This window comes from Elephas maximus, chromosome 7 (assembly GCF_024166365.1).
Source record: "Elephas maximus indicus isolate mEleMax1 chromosome 7, mEleMax1 primary haplotype, whole genome shotgun sequence".
Classification (NCBI taxonomy): domain Eukaryota; kingdom Metazoa; phylum Chordata; class Mammalia; order Proboscidea; family Elephantidae; genus Elephas; species Elephas maximus.
This window is the reverse complement of record NC_064825.1, coordinates 65,765,581-65,782,737: the sequence shown is the minus strand read 5'-3', so window position 1 is coordinate 65,782,737 and position 17,157 is coordinate 65,765,581. Positions and strand designations below refer to the sequence as shown.

The window sequence follows — 17,157 nt, the reverse complement described above, 5'->3', positions numbered from 1 at the left end:
GGGCATCTCTTCCAGGAGGAGCCCCTGATGGAAAGATGGATATCTGTGTTCATGGAGGGACTATACCTCTGGGACATTAATATCACATGCAAGTAAAACTTTGCTGAAGATCATTCAAAAGTGACTGCAGCAGTATATCAACAGAAATTCAGGCCAGATTCCAAAGAGGACATGGAACCGGGGATATCATTGCTAATGTCAGATAGACCCTGGCTGAAAGCAGAGAATACCAGAAAGATGTTTACCTGTATTTTATTGACTACGCAAAGGCTTTTGACTGTGTGGGTCATAACAAATTACAGATAAAATTGCAAAGAATGGGAATTTCAGAACACTTAATTTTGCTCATGAAGTACCTGTACATAGATCAAGAAGCAGTTGTCCAGACAGAACAAGGGGTGGTTTAAAGTCAGGAAAGGTATGCGTCAGGGTTGTCTCCTTTCACCATACCTATTCAATCTGTATGCTGAGCAAATAATCTGAGAAGCTGGGCTGTATGAAGAAGAACGAGGCATCAGGACTGGAGGAAGACTCGTTAACAACCTGTGTTATTCAAATGACACAACCTTCCTTGCTGAAAGTGAAGAGGACATGAAGCACTTAGTGATGAAGATCAAAGACCACAGCCTTCAGTGTGGATTACACCTCAACATAAAGAAAACAAAAATCCTCACAACTGCACCAATAAGTAACATCATGATAAATGGAGAAAAGATTGAAGTTGTCAAGGATTTCATTTTACTTGCATCCACAATCACCCACAGAAGCAGCAGTCAAGAAATCAAAAGATGCATTGTCCTGGACAAATCAGCTGCAAAAGACCTCTTTAAAGTGTAGAAAAACAAAGATGCCACCTTGAAGACTAAGGTGTGCCTAACATAAGTCATGGTATTTTCAATTGCATCATATGCATATGAAAGGTGGACAATGAATAAGGAAGACAGAAGAATTGATGCCTTTGAATTGCGGTGTTAGAAAAGGATATTGAATATACTATGGATTGCCAAAAGAATGAACAAGTCTGTCCTGGAAGAAGGACAACCAGAATGCTCCTTAGAAGCAAGGATGGCAAGACTAAGTCTTACATACTTTGGACATGTTATTAGGAGCAATCAGTCCTTGGAGAAGGACATCATGCCTGGTAGAGTAGACGGTCAACAAAAAAGAGGAAGACCTTCAACGAGATGGATTGACACAGTGGCTACAACAATGGGCTCAAGCATAACGACAATTGTGAGCATGGCGCAGGATGGGGCAGTGTTTCCTTCTGTAGTACATAGGGTTGCTGTGAGTCAGAATTGACTTGATGGCACTTAACAACAACATTCATTATCTCAACCAATAGAAGTCATATGAATTCATGGATAGATTTGCTGTCAGCATTTCTTGTTATTTTCAAGCTTAATCTTCAGAATTGCCTATCTCCAACACCATAATGGACAAACTCATTGGAGTAGCATTCAAGGTTCTTCAGAAGCTGGTTTGACTTCTTATTCTAGCTTCATCTTTGCTCCCACCCCAACCCCTTCTATACCACATGCTCCAGGTACATTGATGTCTCCCAATTCCCAATTATGTCCTTTGCTAATGCTGTTCCCTTTGCCCATAATATCTCTCCTAATATCTTTGTCTTCCCAGCTTATATATATCCCTCAAGAACTAGCTCAGATGTCCCCTCTTCTATATAGGTTTTTCAACTCCCCTACCTAGGGAGTTTTCTTTTACCTGAGTCCCACAGAATATAGCCCATCTCTTTTATTTTTTATAAGTATTAGTTTAATTTTCTGTACCTCCTGCTAGACTGTGAGCCCTTGAGACCCTTATATTTGTAAGATCAAGCTACTCCTGGTACATGGTGGATACCTACCTAAGAAGTATTTGTTGAATGAGAGAAAAATAACATGAAAGTAATACAACCATTTATTGAAAATATCAGTTATGTGGTAAGTACTTTACCAACATTGTTGTTAATCCTCACACCAACCTTGTGAATTAGATTTTTGTGTGTGTGTATGAATTAGATTTTTTGATCCTTAGGCATAGAGGGGTTAAATAACTTCCCCAAAGACACAGAGATAGTAGCTAGCTGAGGAGCAAACATTTGAGTCCATGACTGTTTGACTTTTACAGTAGGCATCGCTGGTTCCTACCCTGGCCAAATTTCTCTTCCATGAGCTCAGAAGTGCTTCTGCCTCCTTCAACCACTGCAGTTCTCTCCTGTTGAAGAGATCCTGGTTAAGAACATAGAGCCCAAGGAATGTCTTCTTGGGGATCTGGCTTTGGGCTTCCAAATGAAAGCACCCTTTCTGCAAGGGAAGCAACACAATGTTCCCTGGCCAGACTCTCCCTCAGAGACTGTTTGCCAGCTCACATGGTCTTATGTGTGAGGCCAAGAGAGGGAAGAGATGCAAGTGAAAATGGAAAGAGCTGGGTTCACTGAAAATTGTGGGATTCGGAGTCTTCCAGACAGCTCTGTATAAGTAAGACCCACTTTACAAAGTATAATGTGAAAAGGAGACAGAGCTTCCTCCCCACCTTGCAAGGAACCAACACCTACACATGGAGAGCTTAAGAACACAGTTCAGCTCAGTCTGTGTGTGGCACCTGTCCATTGGCAGCCCCCTAGGCTGTGGTTGCATCAGGGCTAGTGGAGGTAAGAATGCTGAATGCCCAGGGGCTCCAAAAGGACCTGGCCCTCCAGAGAAAATGGCAATGGAAGCAACCAGCTCTCACTGCTCTAAAGCTGCAGGAAGCACACCAATGGTGGGAGATGATGTGACATGCTGAGGAGCAGCAGGAGATGCTATCTTTGACATAGACTGTAGTGTATTCAGGAGCCCTGGTGGTGCAGTGGTGAAGAGCTTGGCTACTAACCAAAATGTCAACAGTTTGAATCCACCAGCTGCCCCTTGAAAACCCAGTGGGGCAGTTCTGATCTGTCCTGTTGGGTCGCTATGAGTCGGAATTGACTCTGCAGCAACGGATTTGGGTTTGTTTGTTTGTTTGGGTTTGTAGTGCATTCAGAGGGCCTTGGCAGCAGAGGAGCACGTGTCCGTAAAGGGGGCTGGGGTTGAGGAGAAGGAAAATGGCAGGCACCATGCTAAGCTGATGAAGGGACATATGCAACAACCCTAGAGAGTCTTCCAGATATAACTGGGAACAATTCTGAAATGAAAAATACTGCAGTAGCAGGTAGGTAAAAGAACCAGAGAGATACTGTGTATTCCTGTTAATGTGGTCCTACCTATACCCCCAGTCCAGTTACCAAAACCAAAAACCAAACCCATAGCCATCGAGTCAATTCCGACTCAAAGTGACCCTGTTTAAGACAGAGTAGAACTGCCCCATACGGTTTCCAAGGAGCGGCTGGTAGATTCCAACTGGCAACGTTTTGGTTAGCAGCCAAGCCCTAAACCACTGCACCACCATGGCTTTTAGACTGGGAAAATACATGTTAAAGGTGCATCATTATAAATTTTACTGTATACTCCATATTGTTTTTATCTCATTAATTCATTTATTCACTCAGCAGATATTTATTATACCCCTGATATGGCTTTACAATTCACAAAGCCATCAGCAGCACAATTCCACTATAACTTCACCAACAAAACAAAAAACCCAGTTGTCATAGTGACCCTATATGTTTCAAAGCAGAACTGTGCTCCATATGGTTTTCAGTGGCTGTGACTTTTTGTAAGTAGATTGCCTGGCCTTTTTTTTAAGGTGCCACTGGGTAGATTTGAACCTCCAACCTTTCAGTTAGTAGCCAAGTGCTTAACCATTTGTACCACCCAGGACTCCTTCACCAACGTAAGATATTATTTTGAATGTTATTAATTCAGTAAATATGAAATAATGCCTCAAAACTAAGGACTGGACAATAACTTTGTTCTAATTTCAGAAACATATTTACTTAAACATTTTTCAAAGCAACAACAAATTGCATTTCATTATTCATTGAACAAATCATCATTATCAAAATGTCAAAATTACACAACTATAGGAATTTTGTGACTTAATACTGTGACTCAATATCAGGAATGGATGGTGCCACGACCTTTTTCCTGGCCTCTACTCTCTCCATCAGCCAGGTCTGGTAACAGTCTGAGGGCTCTGCACCATTCCTCTCCCACATTGTTAGTGAGAACTTCTAGCAAAGGGATGGCTGATTTTAGAGCGTGAAAAGTGGACTGTATTAAGTGAGGGAGACACCTGCTAGGGGATGAAGAAGAAACCATCTTTGTTTTTTTTTCCCTGAATAGTCCAGATAAACTACATTTATCCCCTTATCAAGATATCTCCGAGTGTCATGATGCTGGAATAAATGCTTCATCTCCAGGCCTGAAAGTTCCACCATCCTCTGCCTAATTCTATCTCTGTTTTTATTCCAAACTACCAGGGCCCTCCCTCAGCAGGAACATCTTGCAGTCCACCTGCAATCATCCTTACTGGGGATGCCAGCTCACCAGAAGGAGATACTGACAAAAACCTGGCCAACAGGTACATGCTCCTCGTGCCTGATCCTTGTGCTTTGAAGAACAATATGTTCTAGAACATGGGGGTCAAAGAGCTATATACTTTTTTAAAAAAATAGATCTTTACTTCTTTCTTGTATCATTTTATTGATGAAAATACAATCAAGCAGGTTTTCAAAATGGGAGAGAGAACTTGGAATTTTTCCACTGTATTTTCCCCCCAATTTTTTTTTTTTTTAATTTCCTGGATTTTGCCCTTTGTATCTGTTAGCCTTTAAGAAAAACAAAAGCCATAGCAGACTTGTCCCCCAGATATTTGCAGACAGACCTGAAAGATGTGAATCTTTATTGTAGAATTCTGCTCCTGGTCAAAGTGGGAAGAGACATTGGCCAATATGCACAAGATTGTCACTGCGTTGGTTTTTAGCAGTGCTAGCCAATGCATTGTCAAGCTAGAGTGAAGTTGTCAAAGTATACTTTCCAGAGTTAAAAAAATAGTTCTCATATAAACATATACTAAGCAAGTGTCAAAGATTTTATTTAACTCATTAGTGAGAGAATCAAGCAGCAAAACAAAGTCAGTTGGATATACGCAATGTATATATACATATAATCAGTGGTCAGGAAAACAATGCTGGAATACAATTGCTAATTTAGATATAAAATAGGTCAATGAAACTATAATTTTGTAGTTATCTTTTCTCCTACACAGAAGTCATCTGCATCTGTACCAGACAAGAAGCATTTACATCTTATGAGCTTGTTTACAGGTTAGGTGTTAACTCAGAGTCTGTGTCCTAATAAATAGTAAATAATGAGTCAGAGTAACATCTCTTTAGAGCAATGGTTTCCAAACTTTACCATCCATCAGAATCACCTGCAGGGCTTGTCAAACCATAGATTGCTGGGCCCCACCCCCAGGGTTTCTGATTTGGGAGGTCTGGGTTTGTTGTTAGCTGCCCTTAAGTTGGCCATGACTCATGGCAACCCCATGCACAATGAATGAAACACTGTCTGGTCCTGTGCCAACCCCATGATGGGTTTCAGATTCTACTGCTGTTATCCATAGGGTTTTCACTGGCTGATTTTTGGAAGTAGATCATAGAGGCTTTTCTTCCTCGTCTGTTTTAGTTTGGAAGCTCTGCTGAATCCTCTTTAGCATCATAGCAACATGCAAGCCTCCACTGACAAAGGGGTAGTAGCTGCACTTGAGGTATATTGGTAGGGAATTGAGCCAGGTCTTCTGCATGGAAGGAGAGAATTCTACCACTGAACCACAACTGCCCTCTAAAAGGGCCTGAAAATTTGCATTTCTATGAGGCTCCCAAGTTGAAAGTCAGGTGACCCTTACGTGAACTTGGAAATATAACTTTGAAAGGATATACAGATATCTTTTTGCCTTATTTCCAAGTTTGGAACAAATTCTCTGACCAAGATGACTCTGTTCTATCTTTTCAGAGCTCATAGTCCGCACAGGAGGGTTTCTCACCGACACCTGAAGGTTTCCACAGCTTCACTGACTTCTGTGGGTGAGGACTAGACCAATTAATCTTATTTCTGCAACCAAAAAGTGTATTTGAATAGGAAGGCTGTGGTCTGGCAGCTTGGCTAAGCTTGGGCCCCTTCCCTTCTCCTGCTCCTCAGGCAGCCCCATCCCAACAAGTCCAGCAGGGCACAGTAGATCAGCCCTTCTGTGTTTGAGCTCAGAACAAGTATGGTATCTAATTTCAATTTCTTTTGGCAAAAAAAGGCAATACCAGGCATGAAGAAGATGAAGGAGTCAGACAGAGATATGAAATTCAGAACAGCTGGTGAGGTTCAATTCAGGGGCTCAGGCGGCAGAGCCCTCTGCCTCCAGTAGAAAGACTCACCCAGGCAGGAGTGTGCCAAGTACAAGGCTGGCTGCCCCATTACCCACTCATTCCCCAAATGTTTTCTCAGGGTCTGCACTGGGCCAGCCACTGGGACCATAGATGTGATACAGACTTGGTCCCTGCCTTCATGGAGCTCATAGTCTACAAGGAGCCCGAGAAGTAGACAGATAAGATCAGGATGCTATATTGTAAGGGCCTTCACAGAAGTGTTGGAACTCTGGTGGCACAGTGGTTAAGCGTTCAGCTGCTAACCAAAAGATTGGCAGTTCAAATCTATCAGCTGCACTTTGGAAACCCTATGGGGCAGCTCTGCTTTCTCCTATAGGGTCGCTATGAGTTGGAATCAACTTGACAGCAGTGGGTTTTGTTTTATGGGTTCACAGAAGTGCTAGTGAAACTGAGGGAAGAAGGGGGCCAATTCTCTCTGGGGAGGGGGAGGGTTGGGTAGGTGTTCTGGAGAGGATGGTATTTGAGTCCTTAGAGAGTTGGACAGACAGACATGAGGGAGGAAAGGCATTACAGGTGGAAGAAGCAACATGATAGAGCAGAAGAGCCACAACCTAGCACTCTGTTGGTAACTGAATATTCTGCCATGTATATTAGTTAGTACTCTTTCAAATGATAGAAATGCAACTCAAACTATTTTACACCAAAAAAACTAAAACTAAATAAAAGCCAGGGGCTGTGGTTTTAGGTAGTGCTGGATCCAGGTGCCCAATTTAGTAATTGTCGCATTCCATCTCTCAAGTTTTCTTTTTTGTGTGTTAGCTTTCTTTTTGGGCAGGCTCTTCAAACAGGGTAGCAAGTCATACCAGTAACTCCAGGTTTATATCCCATCAGTAGAAAAAGAGTTTTCTTCCCTAATATACATCACAAAATTTCCAGGATTGACCTTCTCTGGACTCACATGGCTATCCCTGAACCAATCACTGTGGCTGAAGGGATCAAATTTATTGATTGGCCAAATAATAAAATCTATTAAAACATTCTGCATCCCACTTTGAAGGGTGGCGTCTGGGGTCTTAAACGGTAGCAAGCAGCCATCTAAGATGCATCAATTGGTCTCAACCCACCTGGATCAAAGGAGAATGAAGAACACCAAGGACACAAGGTGATTATGAGCCCAAGAGACAGAAAGGGCCACATGAACCAGAGACTACATCATCCTAAGGCCAGAAGAACTAGATGGTGCCTGGCTATAACCGATGACTGCCCTGACAGGGAACACAACAGAGAACCCCTGAGGGAGCAGGAGAGTAGTATTGCAGACCCCAAATTCTCATAAGACCAGACTTAATGGTCTGACTGAGACTAGAAGGACCCTGGTGGTCATGGCCTCCAGACCTTCTGTTGGCCCAGGACAGGAACCATTCCCAAAGTCAACTCTTCAGACATGGATTGGACTGGACAATGGGTTGGAGAGGGATGCTGGTGAGGAGTGAGCTTCTTGGATTGGGTGGACACTTGAGACTATGTTGGCATCTCCTGCCTGGAGGGTAGATGAGAGGATAGAGGGGGTTAGAAGCTGGAGAAATGGACACGAAAAGAGAGAGTAGAAGGGGACAGCAGGCTGTCTCATTAGGGGGAGAGTAATTGGGAGTGTGTAGCAAGGTGTATATAACTTTTTGTGTGAGAGACTGACTTGATTTGTAAACTTTCACTTAAAGCACAATAAAAAAAAAAATTATTGATTGGCCAAGACTGGTACATGTTCCCACTCCTGGCATGGGGGTGAGGTGCGGAGGGATTAGCTCCTCCCTAACTAATGCAATGATGAGTTAGAGGGGTTTCCTTCACGGAAAAGTTAGGAGCTACTCTCTGAAAAAGGGTGAATAGAGGCCGGGGAGGCAAAAAACAGGAACCGACTACAGAGTGGCTGGAATGGAGGGGTCTAGGAAAGAGTATGTGGGACAGGGCCCAGTTTGATGTTCAGATGTTACAGTGACCACCACGAACAACCTTGATGACATAAGGCAGGAGAATGGCATGGTCAGATACAGCTCTTAGGAAGGTTACTCCAATAGGCAGCAGAGGGAGGAATGGAGTGAATAGCCTGGAGGCAAGGGAGCCTATGAGGAGGCTGATGTAATTTTTCAGGTAAGAGCTAATGACCAAGAATGGAGATGAGGGGACAGGTTCCAGAGATATTGATGAGGTAAATGCCAGGACTTGATCAGTTGGTTGGACATGGAGGGAGTGAAGAAGAGGGAGGAGTGTGGAGTGACTCTCATGTCTCTGAGTAGCTGGGTGACAAGTGGTGTCCTTCACCCAGAGAGGGGCTGCTGGTGCAGGGGCAGTTTGGGAGAAGGATAGGTATAAACAATATGAGTACAGGAAAGAAAGGAGGTAAGGTGGCCATAGGATTGTGTCTGTGGCCCATGATCTTTGAAATGTCCCCTTTATCCACACACCTTAAGTTCACCAGCTTGTTAAAGAAACAGGGACTCAAAGTAAGAACACACTAGCGGGGGTAGATAGCATGCAGGTGGGGCTCCTGGATGGCCTTTCTTTAAAGTTCAGTGCAGTGTAGGAGTCTGAGGTAGCTTCATGGCCATTTGTGACAGAGGACATGCCATGGCCACAGGCTAAAGGTCAGAGTGCCCAGGCCTGCTGAGGAAGCCACCCCTGCCTGCGTGCAGCCTGTCTATGGACGGGCATGGCCAGGGTTTGGCTGCTGTGTCTGCTCTGAGCAGCATCCCTGGGCAGAGGTTGGGGCGGCAGGGCCTCTCAGCCTGGGGCCAAGGATTCAGGGACTCTTACCCTGTGCTCGCCTCCCTCTGTAGACCCTGCAGGGCACATCATTGATCTGGTAAATGACCAGCTGCCGGATATCAGCATCTCCGAGGAGGACAAGAAGAAAAACCTGGCACTGCTGGAAGAAGCCAAGACAGTGAGTGAGCGATTCCTGTCTCGCCGAGGAAGGAAGTCCAGAAGCAGCCCAGGAGACTCCCCGTCAGGTAGGGCAGGGCCAGGAAGGCTGCCCTGAGCCACTCCAAGGCAGGGGTAGGGGTGCAGGAGGAAGCACCTGGCCCCAATTGTAGTGGTAGCCTAGCTTCCGAGGCGGTTGCCTTTGACTTGCCTGCCTCCAGGCTTCTGGTCCCCAAGAGGAGTGAGCCATCTAGAGACAATACTGAGAGGAGAGAAATCTTGCTTAGTTTCAGAAGTGCCTGTACAACTCTAGCTGAGAAAGCTTTCCCACTTTTCGTTCTTTGGCCCTGAAGATGACATTTGTAGTTTCCTGTTTTGTAAAGAAGCATCAACCCATTTGATATCTATGAACTTGAATACCTCACCCCACCCCCTACTGCTTCCAGCTTCCGTGTCCCTTAGTCCTTCTCTGCGAAGCTCATACACACAGACTGGGCCACCCTGCATGGATGGGTTCTGTGTGACAGTCCTACCTTCCCCAGGGAGCCCTGCTCTCCTGGCCACCTCCTCAGTCAGTAAAGGCCTGAAGAGGCCGTCACTGGGCTTCCTCTTCCTGATCTTCAGCTGTGGGTCTTGGGAAGGATTCTAGGTACTATGGGGGGTTAGGAGGGGTCTTTCAGGTATTTCTGAGTTAGAAGGAAGATTTTCCTGGGCCCTGAAATCCTCCTGCTACCCCTATAGCTAGAGTGACTCTTCTTTCTGAGCAAAAAGTTAGAGCAGTTTTTAGGTAAGTCTGAACCTAGGAGGGGAAAGGGAGCATTTGAAATCAGAGCCACCCTGAAAAATCCAGCAGGAAGTACAGTCATTGAAGCTCTGCCTCACAAGCAATGCCAGGTCCTCAGTTTCTGGAAGGTGCTTCGAGGTCAGGCCAGGTAGGCTAAGGAGTGCCAGCCCCTTTCACCCTTCTGAATGATTTGAGGGCCCCCTTTGTTGGGCAGGCAGCAGGGAGGGGTTGGGCTATGGTAGGAAGAACCTTGTATGGCCATCATGAATCAGCCACTGATCCCAATTAGGCAGATTCAGTTTCCAGGAGTCAGAAATATCTGAAAGGAGGTCTTCGTTAGGTTGAAGTCTATGATGAATACCAGCCAATTTGTATGTGTCTCCTCAGCTGTTTCCCCGAACCTCAGCCCCGGACCTTCCCCTGCATCCTCTCGGAGCAACTCGCTTACAGTCCCCATCCCTCCAGGTGAGGTCCAGCCCTGCCAGGCATTTCTTGCCCTGGCTTCTCCCTTTGGATGGTGGCTTAGCCCTTCCCCTTGACTGACCAAGATGCCTCCCAGCCACCTTCCCTCTATCCTGCAGGCTTCCAATTCAGGACCTCTATTCAGCCCCATAGGAGGCAGATGTACTTTCTTTTGGGGCTTGGGAGGTAGTGTAGGGAGGTGGGGCTAGCCCAGAATGGCCAGACTTGGTAAGGATGGGGGTGATATTATCGGAAGGGGAAATATGACAGGCTCTCTCTCTGCCCAGCAGGCCCAGAGAGGACCCAAAGAGAAGTCCAGCGCACAGCTTACTTGGAAAGCCTACTGGCCATTCTTTGCTTTTTGGTTTCTTATCTCATTAGCCTGTGTTCAGGGCCACACCCTTGGGCTAGGAGGGGAAAGGACAGGGTGTCAGGGGGAGGGAGCAGCCTGTCCTTGTCAGTGCTATGGGACAAGTTCAGGCTCAAATCAGGAATCTGGGGTTCAAATTCCAGTGCAGATACTTCCTGGCTGTGTAGGTTTGCCTCAGTTTCCCCATGGTTTCTGTGGGGATTAAATGAGAACTCACCACCGAACCTGGCATAAGGGAGGGAGGTAGTCAACAAATGGTGTTGTTACTGTTTCCTAGGCCTAGATTGCTAAGAAGGACGTTCTGGGGAGGGACAGCTGAGGGCCTGGAGTGCTGGACAATACTCACCAGTATCTGGACCATTTCAGGTTTGGATTCATGCAGTGGCCCACAGACCCCTCTACCTGGAGCACCACCACAGGTAACAGGGGCCCCACTCAGGGTTTCTGTGCCAATGGATCTCTCTCCTAGTATCCAGGAGGCCTCCCTATGGTCTACTTGAGATGAGGGTGTTGGTCAAGGGAGGAATTTACACCACTGCCAGGGGCCTCTTTGGGGGTATTTCAAGGGAAAATATAGTCTCATCCATTGCTGACTGACTTGTGTTTACTTTTACCAGCACAAGGAGGATGAGTCTGAAGTCTCTTCACCTCACCATGGCGAGTCTGTGAGTTTGAGGTTTGCCCTACTAGGGTGATTTGGGTGTGAGAGCCAGAGTCCCCTGGAAGTCTGGGCTGGTACCTGGATAGCCTGCAAGTATATATGAGTAGAGGCTCAAGGCTGGGAGATGCTGGGGAAACTGGCAGATTCCTCTGCCCTATCGTGACTGGAAGTCTGAGGTAGAAAGGCTAGAGAGGTAGGATTCAGTGGGAGCGACCTCCGTGGAGGTTCCTGTCTTCGCTCTGCACCCCCTGGTCAGGCTGTTGGTTAGTGAGAAGAGGGACCTCTAGGCCTAGCAGCCAGGCAAGACTGCTGCTCTTGTCAGCTCAAGTGAAAATTGTAACACAGCTCAAGACCTTGTTTGGGATTCTTACTGGGAGCAGCCGGGGAAAACCCTATCTTTGCAGATAAGCAATACAGAGGCCCCGCACCTGGTCAGAGCTGAGGTGCTCAAGGTGCGTCAAGGGTAGTGTTAGAACACAATCTCACCTACAGCTGGACCCGGTATAAAATGCTCTGGAAGTGTTTCAGTGCACTCATAAGCACAGCTACTCAAATACCCAGACACAGATCCACGCACTCCCCACAAAGCAAGTTTCCCTTGGGGAGTGAAAGTAGAGTGCAGAATCTTAGAACTTCTTACCACCTTTGTAAGAACCACCTCGTCCAGTGATTCTTAACCTCTTTTGGATCATTGAATGCTTTGTGAATTTTGTGAAAGCTGTGGATTCTCTTCCCAGAAACACACACATACACACATACACACCTGCATACAGTTTCAGAGGGTTAACAAATTTGATGGGAAATCCAAGTCCCAAGGAGTTAAAGGCCTTTCCAGGCAGAGCTACAACTGAAATCTGGGGCAATTGAGTTGGGGCCAAACTTGTGACTTCCCCAGGCTGTCCTCCACTCCAGCCTCATCCTCAGCTCCTAGCCTTTGGGAAGTTTGTGGCTGGTTTTGGATTGCAGATCCCAATGTCTTCTCTGTTTTAGAAGTCTCAGGCTTGTTTGCTGACTCAGACCTGACTGAAGAATCTTCCCTCCCTGCCTAGCCCACCTCACATCCAAATGGGTTCCTTAGCAAGGTTTGTGGGGACAGAGGCCCCACATCAGAAACGACCCTACCTACCTTCTCCCCAAGCTGCCTCCAGAGTCCTAGCTCTATCTTGTCTCTTTCAGAATGTTCCCAAAGGGCTAGCTGACCGGAAGCAGAATGACCAGAGGAAAATGTCGCAGGGCAGGCTGGCTCCTCGCTCCCCCACGGTTGAAAAGTCCAAAGAGACTGCAGTAGAACAAAAGGAAAACTTCGATCCCCTTCAGCACCCCGAGACCACACCCAAGGTCCCAGCTCCTGGCACAGGCAGTGTCGGGAAAACGGCCCTGAACAGCCCCCAGCCAGGCCCTGTGGAGAGCGAGCTGGGAAAGCAGCTCCAGAAGACAGCCAGGGAGGGTGACCCTCTGCTGAGAAGCCCAGCCCTGGGCTCTGGAGGGGCAGTCCCCCTATCCCCTCAGGGGAAAGGCTCATCTGGGGAGCTGACAGGGCCCAAGGCTACATCCAAAGCTGATTTGCGGCCCTTGGCCTCCCGGCCCCCCCTGCAGCGGGGGGTCTCCTGGGACAGTGGCCCTGAAGAAATCAGCCCCCGGCTGCAGAAAGTGCTTGCCAAGCTGCCACTGGCAGAGGAAGAGAAGCGTTTTTCAGGGAAAGCCAGCAGCAAGCTGGCCAAAGTGCCTGGGCTCAAAGACTTTCAGATACAAGTGCAGCCCGTGAGGATGCAGAAACTGACCAAACTCCGTGAGGTGAGTTCCTGGGGGCCAGGTGGTGTGTGCTCCAGGGCTCCCTGGGCTGAAAGGCCTTTGGGCTAAGACTGGGGCCTTGAGCAGGGCAGCTCTGGCCTGGACTTGGGCCTTGCAGGACCGTAAACTCCCCACCCTGAGAAATCAGGCCTAGTTGTGTAGTCGCCTTCTTAAACACCAGATTCAGGTGTTTTTTTTTGTTTTTTTTTTTTGTTGTTGTTGTTGTTTTACACCAGTTACTAGGGAAAGGTCAGTCTGGGATATAGTAACCACACAAGGCCACATTTCAAGGGGAAAATGGGATTGTGGAAGACACATGGACCCCTCAGTCCTAGGCTGTTTCCTTCCTCCAATTGGAGCTGGTAGTTCATTAACAGGAATGCCTTGATGGAGTGCCTTGTCACTCCTAGGACTGGGCCAGGCAAGAATGAAATAGCTTTTCCTTTGTAATGCTCATGCTTTCCTTCCTGATGCCTATTAACAAACGGTCTCGAGTCCATCCACAAATATAGTAATGGCCATCAGGGGCTGCTCCTCCTTTGGTGAGTTTCTTCTCACTTCTATAGTGTCTCTCACTTTCACTGGCCATCCAACCAGGCACAGTGGTCATTCAGGGGCTGCCACCATGTTCAGGGGAGATTGGTGGTATCCAGAGATACAGGGGAGAGAGCCCTGAGCGTATGAGGGAAAGAAGGGGTTAGCAGAGAAAGCAATTTGCACTCCTCTCTTCCCCAGAAGGCCAACCCAGGCTACAGGCCAAGGCAGCTGGGACCCCGTAGTGTGGGGCCTGGGGCCCACATAGGAGGAGTTGAACAAGGCCCTCCTGGCTGCCTTACAGAAGGTCCAAGGAAAAGAGGCACCTGATAGCATTCAAGCACCAGGGAGAGAATTTCTGAGTCAGCAGGGACACAGACTGTGGCCATTGCTCTGTTCAGAAACCGCCCATGATGCTCTGAGTTGGAGGCTCAGAGGGAACCAAGGCGAGGCCACTGGTTTTAAGATTTTATACAGAAAACCCCACCCAGCCAGAAGGGCCCAACTGACTAGTAGATCAACACAGGGCCTGGTGGGACTACCTGAGGTAGGCCACGGCCACAGATCTCTGGAGAAGGTAGGGCAAAGGAGCCCAGCTGCCAGGGATTTGGCTCATCAGCCCCTGGGCATCAGAGGCCAGGCCTAGGCAACAGGCACCGTCACACCACCAAGGTTTCTCTCACCCAGCAAAGAGGGTTACAGCTCTCACTAACTACTACCCCGGCAGCTGAGCATACCTTTCCACCCCCAATTCAGTGTCTGTGGGCCACTGGCTCTCTAAGGAAACAGATAAATGACCCTGGCTGTGATTTCCACTGGGGCTACAGGCATCCTCTGCTGGCCTGTTCCTTTCCCTCTTTACCTGGGCACAATACGACTCAAGTTGCCTCTAGGTACAGGAGACTATAAAAATCCACTTATAGCACAAGTCACAAGGAGTGAGAGGCTCTGTCAGGTATTTCCCCTTGAGGGCCCTGGTCTAGTTTTAATTGGTTTGGAGCAGGTGTGAGCCTACTTGCACCACATACGTGCAGTCAGCACCTCCATCTCTTCCTGGGATGTGACTGCTGAGGCCCCAGCTAAGGTAGTGGCGTCAGGGCCTGCTGCCTTAGGGTGGCAATTCCCAGGCCTCATTTGTCTGGAGAGTTAAAAAATTCAAGAGATGCCATAAAAGGTCATTGAGGAACTGAGTGGGTGGGGAGGTCAGAACTCCTGGAACTGGCTACTCACTGCCCGGAGAAACAGGGTAGGAAGCTCCAGCCAGCCCAGGACACAGCCATGAGACCAAAGATTGTTTCCAGTGGCTAGACATACCCAGGGGACCCTCTTATACCCAGAGCCCTTAGTTATAGTCCTATTTGTCCTCCAGGCCTTCTACAAGGCTCAACCACAGTGTTATCTGAGCAGTTTATTCAACCTGAGGTGCTCAGCTTATTTAAAAAGCAGACCATGCTAAGAATTCTTAACCCAAGGAATTGTTCCACTAATTGTGAGTTTTAGGCACTGTACATCCACAGGCTTGGAGAGGAGCTGTCTTCCTGGTACCCCTCAGATCTTACCATATTATGACTGTCTACCCTACCTTTGGAGGCTGACCTATAGTGTCTTCCACCCAAGACTCAGTGGCCACAGAGCCATAGAATCAAGAGAAGAGTCAGCCTGATGCCATCATTTGAAATACTGTCTTTTCCCTTTCCCACAAAGGAGCACATCCTGATGAGAAATCAGAACTTAGTGGGGCTCAAGCTTCCAGACCTTAGTGAAGCGGCTGAGCAAGAAAAAGGTAGGTGGGGTAGGGGGCAGATGCTCCCCTCAGGCCAGGGCTGGAGTTGTGAGTGCTGAATCAAGGAAGGTAAACATATAACCATTAGCTTCCTGACAGCAGTCCTTGTCCATACCAGCGGTTAGTGTGTGTTGGGCACAGAGGAGGCCCTCGGTGAATATTTGCTGATGAATCAATGATCTGGAGGGTCAGCCAGGCCTGAACTTTTGACACGTCCTTTTCCATTTCCCCTCACACCCAAGAAAACCACCCAAATATATCGGTTCCTCTTTTCAAAGGCATCAGAGTCATCTCTTGCTTTTAATCTGCTGTCGGCACAAAGTCCAAACCCCTGCCCTTCCTTCCCAGTTGACTTCTATTCCCCTTTTCACCCCCAAACCTTCAGGCTGTCCACAACTCCCCCCCATCCACCCTGTCATACTCATCAAAAAATAAGACATTCAACCTCTCTCCCTTTCCCCCTGTGCTGCCCTCAACTCCTTGCTGACTTCTCCTGATGTCCTTGATAGAGTGTAACCCTCCTTGACCTGGCCACTGACTCAGCCCTGCTTCCCAATGCCCCCAGCATCCTTCCTCGGCACCATTTTTCAGCATACATATGTTGAGCATCACTAGGGAGCTGGGACTGTGAAGCCTGCTGTCCAGCATCAATCCCCATTCTGTTGCTGACCCACCATGTAACCTGGACAAGCTACTTAACCTTTTGATGCCCCCCCCCATCAAAAATGGGACTAATAATAGTACCTACTTCCTAGGGTTGTCATGAGGATTAAATGTGTTAATATTTATAAAACATCTAGAACAGTGCCTGGTACATAATAAGTGTGGTCTAGGTGTTACATAGGATTCCAGGTGCCACAATGGTTAAAGCACTCAGCTGCTAACTGAAAGATTGGCGGTTCGAACCCACAAGTTGCTCCTCAGGAGAAAAGACCTGGTGATCTGCTTTCATAAAGGCTATTAAAAAAAAAAAAAAAAAGACTATAGCCTAGGAAAACCTATGGGGCAGTTTTACTCTGTTCTATAGGGTCACTATGAGTCAGAATCGGCACACAAGTGTTAGCAATTATTATCCCTAGAAATTAAGGATCTTTGTGTGTGTGTGTGTGTGTGTGTGTGTGTGTGTGTATGTCTTCATCTCAAAGTGCTTACAACAGTACCCCAAATAATCATTTGCTGAATGAAAAAATGAACGAAATTGTATAAGATGTGGCAGGGGAGTTGAAATAGGTACCTAAAAAAATTCAATAGCTATAACCATAAGTGCCCATAGGGTGAGGTCAGAGCAATGAGTATTTCCAATGGCCAGGCTCCTGCCTACCCTTCCCTCTTCTCCAGACCCTCCTCCCTGTGTGTGCTCACCCTCTTGCCTCTATGCCTTTGTTCATGCCATGTCTCCTTCCTGACATGCCACCCCCCTTCCTCTCTGAATCCTATCATACCTGTGCTTCAAACAGTGGGTCAGTCCCACCAGCTCTCCTCCTTCCTTACTCTATTGTATTTGATTGCCTATATCCCACTTCTTTTAATCTAATTATAAAAAATAAGTTAT

The 17,157-nt window shown here is 47.2% G+C and overlaps 1 protein-coding gene across 1 annotated transcript in view; it reads left to right on the top strand.

Annotated features, from left to right (window-relative positions):
- IRAG1 (inositol 1,4,5-triphosphate receptor associated 1) overlaps positions 1-17,157 on the top strand; it is a 155,990-nt gene that overhangs the window by 77,554 nt on the left and 61,279 nt on the right. Inside the window, 8 exon segments of the mRNA XM_049890380.1 lie at positions 4,403-4,503; positions 5,937-6,007; positions 9,136-9,309; positions 10,392-10,469; positions 11,203-11,255; positions 11,454-11,501; positions 12,674-13,291; positions 15,527-15,605. Of these exon segments, the coding sequence (XP_049746337.1) occupies positions 4,403-4,503; positions 5,937-6,007; positions 9,136-9,309; positions 10,392-10,469; positions 11,203-11,255; positions 11,454-11,501; positions 12,674-13,291; positions 15,527-15,605 (1,222 nt within the window).